Source organism: Mucor velutinosus (assembly GCF_035048745.1).
Source record: "Mucor velutinosus strain NIH1002 chromosome Unknown tig00001563, whole genome shotgun sequence".
Lineage (NCBI taxonomy): Eukaryota > Fungi > Mucoromycota > Mucoromycetes > Mucorales > Mucoraceae > Mucor > Mucor velutinosus.
The window spans coordinates 316,957-329,126 of record NW_027041904.1 but is presented as its reverse complement, the minus strand read 5'-3'; the positions used below and the strand labels follow the sequence as shown (position 1 = coordinate 329,126).

General features: G+C 39.8%; 4 protein-coding genes across 4 annotated transcripts; 2 read left to right on the top strand and 2 right to left on the bottom strand.

Moving 5' to 3' along the window:
• Positions 1-274: 274 nt before the first annotated feature.
• ATC70_008701 (uncharacterized protein) lies at positions 275-2,039 on the top strand (the record flags this gene model as incomplete). The annotated part of the gene is made up of 7 exons (XM_064827947.1): positions 275-414; positions 474-534; positions 591-684; positions 751-929; positions 992-1,425; positions 1,485-1,829; positions 1,889-2,039. The coding sequence occupies 7 exons, from the start codon at positions 275-277 to the stop codon at positions 2,037-2,039; spliced, it is 1,404 nt and encodes a 467-aa protein (XP_064685149.1).
• Positions 2,040-2,122: 83 nt separating this feature from the next.
• On the bottom strand, positions 2,123-2,492 carry ATC70_008700 (uncharacterized protein; the record flags this gene model as incomplete). Its single annotated transcript, XM_064827946.1, has 2 exons — positions 2,123-2,157; positions 2,216-2,492. 2 exons carry the CDS (start codon positions 2,490-2,492, stop codon positions 2,123-2,125), a joined length of 312 nt encoding a protein of 103 aa, XP_064685148.1.
• A 1,683-nt stretch (positions 2,493-4,175) lies between these two features.
• LGD1 (L-galactonate dehydratase) lies at positions 4,176-5,947 on the bottom strand (the record flags this gene model as incomplete). Its single annotated transcript, XM_064827945.1, has 6 exons — positions 4,176-4,766; positions 4,820-5,057; positions 5,116-5,205; positions 5,267-5,281; positions 5,341-5,512; positions 5,566-5,947. 6 exons carry the CDS (start codon positions 5,945-5,947, stop codon positions 4,176-4,178), a joined length of 1,488 nt encoding a protein of 495 aa, XP_064685147.1.
• Positions 5,948-7,009: 1,062 nt separating this feature from the next.
• ATC70_008698 (uncharacterized protein) lies at positions 7,010-8,844 on the top strand (the record flags this gene model as incomplete). Its single annotated transcript, XM_064827944.1, has 4 exons — positions 7,010-7,070; positions 7,128-8,164; positions 8,214-8,609; positions 8,665-8,844. The coding sequence occupies 4 exons, from the start codon at positions 7,010-7,012 to the stop codon at positions 8,842-8,844; spliced, it is 1,674 nt and encodes a 557-aa protein (XP_064685146.1).
• Positions 8,845-12,170: the final 3,326 nt, after the last annotated feature.

Below are 12,170 nucleotides of genomic sequence, written 5' to 3'. Positions count from 1 at the left end.
CTTTTCTTTTAAACAAAATTTCGTTTGCGCTTCTTTTCTTCTTCTCTTTTTCTTTATTTCTCTTTTGATTTCTAGACTTGTTTTAGATTCATATACAGTGCATAAAGATTAGACATACATCAATTGCACCCTTTATTATATAATAAAAGCATATCAGATCAAACCACATAAAAGTCCAAAATCGTCAATGTCAGTAGCTTCTTGTTACTGGGCTTTGCTTTCCCTCGAAAAGTTTGAATTCATATACTTACCTAGTCTTGTAACTGATATTCAAATGGATTACGGGGTCAAAGCGGGCGACATGCTCAAGTCGAGATCATTATTGGATTTCATTCATCCGGATGAATTGTCTCTGGCAATAACTGATTTACTCAATTTCGTTCGAATCAAGACCTTGGCAGGTGCAGTTACCAGGTACGGGCAAGCTCATATCATTATAGGAACCTTGGCTAAGAAAAAAATTCTGCTGCTAGATGTCGTCTGCGTAATATACAGTCGTTAATCCATCAAGAACATACTAGAAACAATTTCAAGGTACAGTAGTTGAAGATTGCCCCACAAAAGCACACGTGTTGAATATATGAATTTAGGTGGACAACTTACAGAATTGGATCATCACAGATGTTGTCATGTATACAGCTACCAACAATTCAATCTTGACCTTTTTCCATTCACTACAATTAGGTGAGTTTTCAGTAATGTCAAATGTAGCAGATGCAGCCATTTTTTTGACAGTTTTTATATATATAGAAATAGATAATACCGCTGCCAACTGCAACAGCTTGTCAAGACATACCAACCTACTTGATACACCTATACCTGCAACTCCAACTGCAACTACATCTACACCTACTATCACAACTAATAATTCTATTCTCTCTACAACAACTAATGCGAACTGCTGCGGAACAGGACAACTGAACCCTGATGTAAAGTACACCTTCTCAGAATGATACCAGACATGGCTAATGCATTATTCATCTAATATTAGGAATCCAATAAAATTTCCAGTATTCTACAAAAACACTCACTAATGAAGGACGAACCACTCAGATTATTTCAAATATATGATACGCAATGTCAACAATTATTAATATCATGGCCGAATACAACTGCTATGGAAACTGTAATGGATCTAACCCGTTCGATTACTCTGAAGGAGATGGATCGAAGGTTGCAATATCCTCAATTGAAATCAAGCGCAGCAGCGTGTACGCATCACTCGCATTCAAGGTCAAACATGCTATTGGAATCAAACAAAATGTGCCAAGTCGAACGGATTATCATTACATATGGTAACTTGACATTCACCTGCTTCCAGATCACTGCACTCAAGGCTGAGGATCGACTATACTACAGTAGTGATCATAGGAGTGGTACCAGTGCTGACAATAACAGTAATAGTAACAGCATACCCAATCATGGGTAATGTTTTCATCAGCTATTTTCTGATTTATGGTCAAGGTTACTAATCATTCGTTTAGTGTTCGCAAATCAAATTTAAGCAAAATATTGAACAGCATCACTACAAATGCAACAACATCTCCATCTGGTAAAGCAGCTCCGTTAGTGTCATCACCAAATCAGCAAATACATCCCTATTCGCATGATATACAGACGAACAAAAAGAGCAATAGTGTTGATCAATCATCATTAGTGTCAGCATCGCCATTTATGGAGGCAATGGCTACATCCGAGTCTTCTGACAACACAAGATCCCCATTGCCCAGGGCTTGGAGAGGTAGATTTGGCGTCTTTGAAAAGAAATGTGAAAATTGTCAGACCAACACAAGTCCAGAATGGCGCAAAGGACCTGGTGGTCATAAAACGTAAGTTGATCAAGCCATCAGATTTCAAGTCTTTCTCACAAGCTCGACATTTCCTTTAGATTATGTAATGCTTGTGGACTTAGATATGCTAGACTGGTTGCTAAACATGAAAAAAGACAGTATCTGCAACCCAAAGATGAAGAGCAAACAATGTTAGTTGGGGCGAGCACCAGTACCACCAAGTTCAAAAGTTACAAATCAAAGAAATAAACACTCTAGTCTCTCTTCTCTTGTCTTTATTCTGATCGTTGTTATTTATATACAAAGTGGGTTGATGTCTATTGTAAATTTCATTATTTCTTCTTGTTGGAGGCACGCTTGCCTTGACCTAATTCAAACATCAATAAAACATTCACATTTTCGCACTCTTTATAGCAAATTTTTACCCTTCTTTGGTGCGCCCTTTCCTCTTCTCTTTCTTCTAGCAATTTCATCAAGACGTTCCTTTTCTTCCAAATTAACTAGGCCAAGCTGAGGATACAATGCTTGGATATCACGGAAATGAACCAATTTCTTGGGGTTGTAGCTAGTCAATGTTGATCCAATCAATCTTTGTCGAATAATCTTGTTGCCTGTGCGAGCGCATGTTGGATTGTAAACGTTGGAGAAGACTTTACATGACAACTGTGTGAGTTGTGCAAGTCTAGTTGTTGCTTGACTCATTCGAAAAATATATGAAATGTGGAAAAAAAAAAAAAAATGTCAAGAGGGGGGGGAAGGGGGTCCTTTCAAAGCAATTGATTTTGACCCCCGGACAAACTCAAGCTGGTAGGTGACTCGTTATCTTGCACATCATTGGAGGGTTCGAGTGTGCTTTGACGTTGGGTCTCCAGTATCAAAGTGATCCGGCGCAGGTTATAAGTAATTGAAGGTAGACCAACATACTGAATATCTAACATGATAGCTGGATGTTGAATAAGTGTTGAATTTTGACATTCTATGTGCTTTTCTTGGCCAGTGTTGCTTTATGATTTGCCCGTTCACTGACATCTGCCCACTCTAATTATGTCACTAGCGCCAATTCTGCAGCATGACATATGTTCTTTACACCATAAAGCATCCGTAGCCATAGCTAATAGAGCCATTCAATGAACGGGTACTGCATCTTATTGCTCTATTGTGGAGCATTTGTAGAAGATACTGTCCTATCAAGATGGCTTACTAATCTTTTGGTAGGCAAACAAATCTCATCAGTAAACATGTAGTATCTTTCTAATACCATATGAGAACCACCTGTACTTTATCTGTAGGTAAGAATCTGACCATTTGCGAAGCTCCACGTCTTGATATTGGTAGTAGCAATCCATGCGCGGGTAGACAGCATACGTGCAATACCCATTAGTACTCAAAAATATGCGAATCACAGTGCCATTTGGATGGATTCAAGCAGTACTTTCTCACGTTGAAAGCTGAATTAGACCGCCTGAGTAGCACCAGCCAGTTGCTCTCGACTAGCACCAACATCTTGACACCTTTGCTCAACTTTTTTGGGGTCGTCAAAAATTGACCAAAAAGCATGAGGTACCCCTCATGGTTTTTTACGAAAATCAAACGATCGCGTTTTTCGCCTTGAAAATGAAGACTTTTACTAAGGCATATATTGAATCAAAATATTAATCTCGATCCAAGGCAACCCCTGAAACTCCATTTGTGAGTCCGTCATATGCAGAATCTTGACATTTTCGCCCAAAATGTTATTTCATATTTTCAAAAATTGCGCAGTACGTTTGTTGTAAATATCTTTAAGAATTAGACCATCAGATGCGCCTTCAAAAGTACTACTGGGAAGCTTAAGGGGCTTTGGTATGAATATTACTATTCACATAGTCGAATATCACAAAGTAAGCCAAATGAGTCGATTCTGTTTGAGATCTGTCCAATCTGAGAAGAGCTGAAAACGTCGGATATTCAACTAGGGTTAGCTGGGCTTGGTAGCCTTTCTCATGAAGACATCGATGCTTTTGGTCCTGTAACAAGGGAATTGTGTATTGGAAAGCGCTATAGCTTAGATTCGCCACTTTTATTTTAATTTGTTAAGACTCTTTATATATATGATATATATATAGTCATTGCAGTATGCTCATCTAAATAGCAATCATATAGCAGAATTTCAAAATTGTCACGCTACTTTTATTGCACAGGGTGGTACTCGAGCCATAAAATACTGGTGGAGGAAAGTTTCAATATACTAGCTGCTCCTCACAGTTGTTGAGGGTTTTGAGAATATATTCCTAAAGTCTACTCTCGACAGCTTGGGGAAATCGTATAAATAAATACATGTACAATGGAGTACGATTGAATACTAATTGAATGCTTTATTCATAAATAAATGTAAATCCTCGACTATTAAGTACGGTCTTGATCCTTAAACTTGGTCTTCAAGCTAGCAACTTCTCTGTCAAGGAATCTCTTTTGAGCTTGAGCACGTCTAGTGATTTCCTCAACGCGAATCAAGTTGCTTTCGGTCAACTTGGATTTGTCAATTTGAGCACTGACATCGTTCAACAAGTCCAAGACAGCACCAAGTTGATTAGGCAACCAAGTTACAATGGGAGAGCCACCAGTGGCAACAGGATGAGCCGTGTGCTTGATGATGTACTCTTTGGTGAAGTTCCAATGTCTGTGACGGAAGGCACGGATTTGATCAATATTGGACAAGTATACAGCAGCTGAATTGGCGTCTTGCAAAGCAAATTCCTTGACACCGACCTTCTTGGCCTTATCTTGAACATATTCCAAGAATTCGCGATGGTTGGTAGGACGGTATGATCTGAAATCACGCAGGACAGTCGTCAAAGGGTTCTCAGGCATGAGTTCAGTGATTTGAAGAAGGTTATCACCCAAAGGCACCATGGAGTCATTAGCGCCAGACTCACCACGATGAACGATAGGCTTATCACTGATACCTTCGTAGATTACACCATCAGGGAACATGGGCTGTTATAGTTGGAGTAAGTAGCTATTGTAGCCTCGCTTGATTTTTAACTTACTTGGTTTTTGGTACCCATAATGAAGGTTCTAAACTTGATGTAATCCTCAGGCATACTACGTGACCACATCATCTCCATTTCCTTGTTTACAGACTCGTAAGTCTCATTCAAACCTGCCATTTGCATATCGAATTTAGCTCTGTCGTTGTTCTCGACAGCCTCAAGAGCACCAACTGAGTAACGAACAAGTCTGGGAGAGTAAGACACCATGGTAACATGATTCAAAACAAATCCTTTCCTACAAGTTGACATCAGGCTCAGTATGTGTATAGGCAATGTATGTTTCATCAACTTACTCTGATTCGCTACCAGCAAAAGAACGGATAAGAGCCAAGTTGTCGTAGGTAAGTCCTCCCAAAGGGTTGATTTTTTTGTAGTTGTACAATCTATATCAAATTATTAGCAAGCTGTAGTATGAGGTGTAGCTTTAAGCCCAAGTGTACTCACGCATAACTCAAAGCACTAATGAACAGAGTAGCGTTAGTTTATTGCACATGGTAAATGACCCAGTGTAGACTTACTATTCCATGAAAGGTTGGCTTTGGATCTTCTTTGATACCTTGTACAAAGGAACAGCAATGTTCATGGGCAATACCTTTCTTCCTAAGCCGTAATCGCTCTTGGCACGATAGAGAATATCGCAGGGCTCGAGCAAGTAGGCAGAAGCAGCAAACGTATAATCACGGAAAAGAGCTTTGCTTTATTAGATAAGGCTCATTACAAGTTGTGGATGTACATATATATACCTGACAAGAGTCTTTGATCAGTGATACCATCAATCTCATACAAGGGGAGCTCATCTCTCACAGCATCACCAAACTGGCCACTCGCCAAAAGCCCAGGAGTACCATCCAAGAGTTGCATTGGCATACGTTGCAAGAGGGATTCCAATCTGCTAAACTCCTCAGGAAGTTCAACAAGAGGATCTTGACGAGGAAGAAAGCCATTTTCAGTACCAACAGAGAACATTTGCATGGAAGAGTCGTTGGCTTGAGTTTCAGTGAGCATGGAGAAGTTTCTTTGGCGAGCCATCAAATAGGAGGAGGAGGCCTTCAAGCAGGCGGCATTGGGTATAGGGTTGATGGATTTCAAGAGAGAAGAAGGCTTGACTTTCCGCAGAGCAAACATAGCTTGATTTGAATAGTTGTGTGGTTGATGAGTTTTTCAGAAATCCATTCAATTTCTCGTTTGCTTATATGTATCTCTTCATACAGAATACCGCCATACAGAATACCGCCAAAGTGTATCAAATCCACGTAATAATACCGCCTTAGATATCACTAATGCTATCGTATGAACACACTATTGATTTTCTCACGTAAGCCCTCATCTAAAGGAGCTTCATGGGAAATTTTATACAAGACCATGCATTCCTCATCACTTGCCTCTTGCTTCCATAGCAATGCAAATATGCTCCAATCTTTAATTTTCCACGGTGCTCCCAAATGTCAGGGCCAAAGCCAGGGTTTAGTTAGATTTTTGTCTGCTCGAGTTAATGGCTGATAATAGCCGAGGAGCTTGTCGTGGGAATCCTTGCTAGATGTGAGTTGCTATTGATGTTGTTGTTCAACACCAAAAATTTTTCTTCTAGTCACATTGCATTGATCCATTATGCCTTCTTGTTTGATTTAATGTTGACAATTTTAGTAATCTTTAAGGGGAACTTTCTCACGAATGACTTTGTTAGTAGCCAGGTTCTATACATGTAAATCAATACATCTGTCACTCTATTTCTTTGCTTGGCTAGAATGGAATTCAACAAATCAACGCATTGTTTGTTTCAGGCCTGTTATCATCATCAGATTTGTCCAGAGTTAAAGTCTATTTATGCAACATTTCATAGTTCACATATTTGGTCATTTGATGAGCATATATGCATTTGGGCTGTGAGAAATTTGTAGTTGATTCCAGAAGCTGCTTTTATTCATTTTAATGCTGTGCTGGCCAAGACGTAGATTGGCTGCTTGAATTTCTGCGAGATGGTAGAACCATATACTATTCTTTTGCTTTGTTGTATGGGATTGCTATGCGACACCTTAAACGCATCGGAGTGCTTATCATATCGATAGCAAATCTTAGATCTTAAATCAGCGGGGACATGTAAATTCGAGCACGTATCTCTGTGATAGTGGTGATAGTGGTGTTTTTCTCTTTCCGTGTGTCATACCAGAATCTTTCTCCATCAACTAAATGCCACGACTTGCACCGAACGAAGCTTGCCTCGGTCAATTTGATTTTGTTATCATTGGCGGTAATAACAAGCATCATTTACTATCCTCTCCGTCTACTAATTTTCATAACACTGCAGGAGGCACTGCTGGCTGTGTTTTGGCAAATCGTCTCTCAGCAAATGGGAAGCACACAGTGCTAGTTCTCGAATCAGGTGCCAATACCCAAGAAGAATTGCTCAATATCAGAGTACCCCTTTTCAACAGCAAGCTCAAGAACACCACTGTCGACTGGCAATTGAAATCCACCGCACAACAGCATGTAGATGGACGCATTATTGGCGTGCCGCAAGGAAAGGTGCTGGGAGGTTCCAGTGCCATCAATGCTTGTTTGTCGCATCGATGCTCACCTTCTGATTACGATGCATGGAATATGCCCGGTTGGGAATACGAGCAATTGAAGCATTACTTTTGTAAAGCAGAAACATTCCAGGACAATGCAGCACCCACTGCGAATAAGTTACACGGTCAATCAGGTCCACTAAATGTCATGCAGCAAAGCGACGATTCCTTGTTGGGAAAGCATTTTACAAGAGCTTGTCAAAACCAGGGCATTCCTCAATATCACGATATGACAGACGTGCCATGTCAAATAGGCGTAACTGGTATTCAATCTTCTGTACATCAAGGCGAGCGAACATCTACTGGATCTGCTTATTTACCTCCCGATATACAGCAGAATAGATCTAATTTGTCCATTGCTTTGAATTGCACTGTCAAGCGTATTGTTATCGATAAAGACACCAACAACGTAACGCATGTTGAATACACAGGCAACACAGATGGCAAGCGCTATCTAGTTAGTGTAGGTAAAGAGGCAATTCTGTCCGCAGGTGCTATCTTATCGCCTTTGCTGCTGCTATCCAGTGGTATTGGTCCCCAGGCAGAATTAGAAGCATTGGGTATCGCAACAATCGCGGATTTGCCAGGTGTAGGCAAGAACCTTCAGAATCATTGGCGCGTACCACTTGTCCACGAAACAACTCGACCTGAAATGTCGCTTCATCAGAGCATATTCGAAAAGGAAAATGAATCATTGCAGCGTATCACTGACTCCAAGGAACCAAGTGCCTTGTCAAGAGCATGGCCTGATGCTGTCGCCTATATAAAAGTGCCTGTGAGTATTGAAGCAGCAGCAGTTATATGTGGTAGTAACAATTTCATAGAATGCTCCTGACAACAGCAGTAGTCTTATCAATACCCCACAAATCGAATTGTTCACTGGTGGTTTGGCTTTATGCAGAGAGCTTTCCAAGCTCAAAGATGTTGCTTGTGCAAGTTTATTAATGGTGTACATTGCCCCCTTTTCCAAAGGATCTGTTACGTTGAATTCAGACAAAACCCCACGCATTGATCTTGCTTTGTTGCAGGATGACAGAGATTTGGAGTGCATTGAAAAAGGTTTGGAACTGTCCATCAAGATTGCGGACGATAAAGAGTACAAGGAGAATTGCATCAAACACTGGATTTTGCATCCATATCAAGCTGAGAAAAAGCAGGATATCAGGCAGTATATCAAGGATCATGTTGATACGTTGCATCATTATGCTGGTACTTGCAAGGTAAGTTCAGTTTAGGTATTTGTTTGCTTGCAGTGGGTAAAATGCTGTATTACAGATGGGAACTGCTACTGATAGAGACGCTGTCGTTGATGGAAACCTCAAAGTACATGGCATTCGGGGCCTTCGTGTTGTAGATGCCTCCATTTTTCCAATCGTGCCAGCCGGCCAAATTTGTTTTCCTGTCATAGCTTGTGCTGAGAGAGCATCTGATTTGATCTTGAGTGATTTTGCATAAAAAATAGTGTATCGGCCTCAGGCTTCTCTTGACACTGTTATTGTGTGTCGCATGAACCTCAATCATTGGCACGTTTAATTATTTGGCCCTTTACATTGGAGAACATTTTTGCAATTGTTAACTGTGCTGAAGTAGTATCGATTGTACCGTATAGCTTCTCCCACATTAAACTGTTAAATGGATGCTAGATTGAATAATTGTACCTTATCTTACTTTTGAATAAAGAGTTTACTGAAGATCCATTCATGTGTTCAGCAACCCCCAAAATTGGGTATATAATGGTCCTGATATAAAGGTTGTAGCATCATCAATATAGATTATGGAGTTGTTGTTCTTCTTTTTCGTAAAATGCGCAACACAGCTTTAAACATTTGCCAAACTACAACGAATATGTTGTAATGTGAATAATTACGATAGTAAATGGAACCAATATCATTTACATGAGACTATTCAACGAATGCTAAATCAAATCATTGCACCTTATCATACGGTGCGCGAAAAAAACGTTCCAGTGTTTTGTCGATTCGTAGTTTTACACTTACAGCTCTGTCAATTTTGCTCCAATTTTAAAACTAAAGTAAGGCTATTAGACCTTGGGTTGACAGCCACAAAATGAGTTACTAAAATAATGGATATAATAATTATTGAGCGATTGCGACTGACGTAAAGAAAAAAAAAAATTCGATTTTGTAAAATTTGAAATATCGTTGGATGACCTTATTGTTCGTATACATTCCACAAAAATGATCCAAGAGTCGTAATTTTTTACATCAGTCATGTTTAATATGTTGATTATACGAGGAATGCTTAAAAAAAAGTATAAACGAGCCTAAGATTTTGATCTTCCACCTCATAATATTTTACCATCTTGACTTGAACACTTTCCTTCACATGACGCGTCCCATTCCTCAGGAGGCTCTAGAATCTGTCAAGGCTCTTTTCAACCAGAGTTGCTCCCTTCATGGCATTCAAAGGATCTTCCTGGATTTGTCCCTCAGTGTACTTTCTCGCTATAGGAAGAAGTTTCTCGCTCATCAAGACATACCAAACCGGGAAAACGAAACAAAATCACTATGCTGAATATGAACTACATCCAGAGGAATCTTCGCAATAATAATTTAAGCGGGCCCAGGGGTGTGCGGTGCTACCTTGCTTATATGAGAGTTCAGATGACTTCGAGAAACATACAGTATATACTCAAGCGCAATGGGTTCAAGTCTAAAAGGAAGGTAAAGGCCAATTTCGTGCGTGCGGAGAACCGGAAAAATCGTCTTGCGTAAACCAAGAGACATCGCCATTTGACTACGGACGACTGGCGTAAATGGGGATTTCCCGATGAAACCAGGGTCAACATGGGGGATCTGACGGCAAATCTTTTTACTGGACTAACAGCCTCATTGAGTTGATGCCTCATCAAACTGAGGCTCAAGTCCAGGGAGATGGTGGTGGTGTTGTTTTCTGCGGCATGATAGCAGCGGAGGGACCCAATTATGGTTCTACCTTTACCGATGGAACTGTAAACTCAGAAGTTTATGCTGAAATTCTGGAGTCATCTTTGCTAGACACTATGGAGTATTATGGGGTTGACAAGAAAAGTTTAGATTTCAGCAAGATAACGCAAGACAACATACTTTTGGTCCCACTAAGAAATGGTTCAGACATCACGGACTCTCTGTGCAAACAGTTTTTGATTAGCCCGCCCAAAGCCCTGATTTTAACCCCATTGAACATGTCTGGTATGAGCTAAAACTTCGTCTGAACAAGTACCCTACTAAAGCCACCAGCCATTCTGAACTAAAGGAGACAATTAAACAGCAATGGTATACATCCACGGAAGAAGTCTGTCTTAAATATATAGACAGCATGCCATGTCGAATTAAAGCGATCATTAAGAGTAAAGGTGGTCCAACTAAATATTGTGCTTTTTTATAAAATTAAATAAGTTCCACTTTTCACTTTCATGAGGCTACCATTCTTTTTCTAATCTAGTGAATAAAGCGCATAATATATCATCTATCAGCCAACTACTTAGGCTATTGATGAACACTGAGCGTACACCAATAGCTTTGATATTTACAGAGAACATTGGTAATAAGTGCAATTTGGCAAAACACTGGAACGTTTTTTTTGCGCACTGTACTTCTGAATTTAAATTTTAATTACTTGGATACCCTTTTATTACAAACACTATATCATGATAAACGTCAAATCAATAGGAAATCATCTAGTTGTAGACCATTTCTCGTTCAACCCCTGAGCCAATCAAATCGCTTGAAAACTCCGCTGACCTAAAAAAATTTTTGCGAGGGTTTCCCCCTGTTTTGATGTGAGGCAAAATTTTAAGCTCCGCTATATATAGCAATATAGCTGTTACTATCATCAAATTTCCCTCAGGTGCTAGAGCATGCCTTACTTACACCACCTAGCTTTAGATTCTGGCGTTAAGACTCTCAATCATCACTAAAGTAAGTAGTGATAACCAAGTGGAGGCAGCCTATCCATCTCCTAGTCTCGGATAAAGTCTTGTTGAGCTTCAGTGATAGGCACATCCACACAACGTAAAGAAAGGTATGCTTCAAAGAAACATAATAATATAAAAAGAATGGAGAAAAGAACATGCTACAATACTATAGGAGTATAGTAATATATGTAGGCAAAGAAAAAAGAAGGATACTCACACGCAATGAGTCAAAGAAAAGCATAACAAATACAAAATCAAAGATGTTGACAACAGCTCATTGTTGTTGCAACAAAAATGCATACATGAGCAACATGCATGGCAATAGTCGGATGTAAAGCAACACAAACACGCACAACTGCAAAAGCAACATTAAGTATTATAAGTTTGCAAAGAACATAATGACTAATGTTGATTCATGTGAAGCCATAGGGGCAACACAACCAACAAAAGAAAAAAAAAGACGCAACAAAGCAAACATCATGAATGCATTATCGTGAGGAAGGAAGTAATAATACAAACGTTCAAAGAAGTTTTATATCATCGCGACCAGAAGAAAGAAGATACTTACCGCTTACCACTACCATAGATAGACCAGAGATAGACCAGAGATACACCAGAGATAGATCACAAATAGACCACAGATAAACTAGAGATACACCAGAGAATAAGCAACCATAACAGAAAGATGAGATAGACCAGAAATAGACCAGAGAAGAGGCAATCACCGAAAATAGAACAGAAAACAAGCATGCAACAAAGACAGCTGGCCAAGAATGACCAGACTAGCAGCAGCAACACCATCGATAACACCAATAGCAACACCAGTAACAACACCAGTAGCAACACCAGTAACAACACCAGTAAC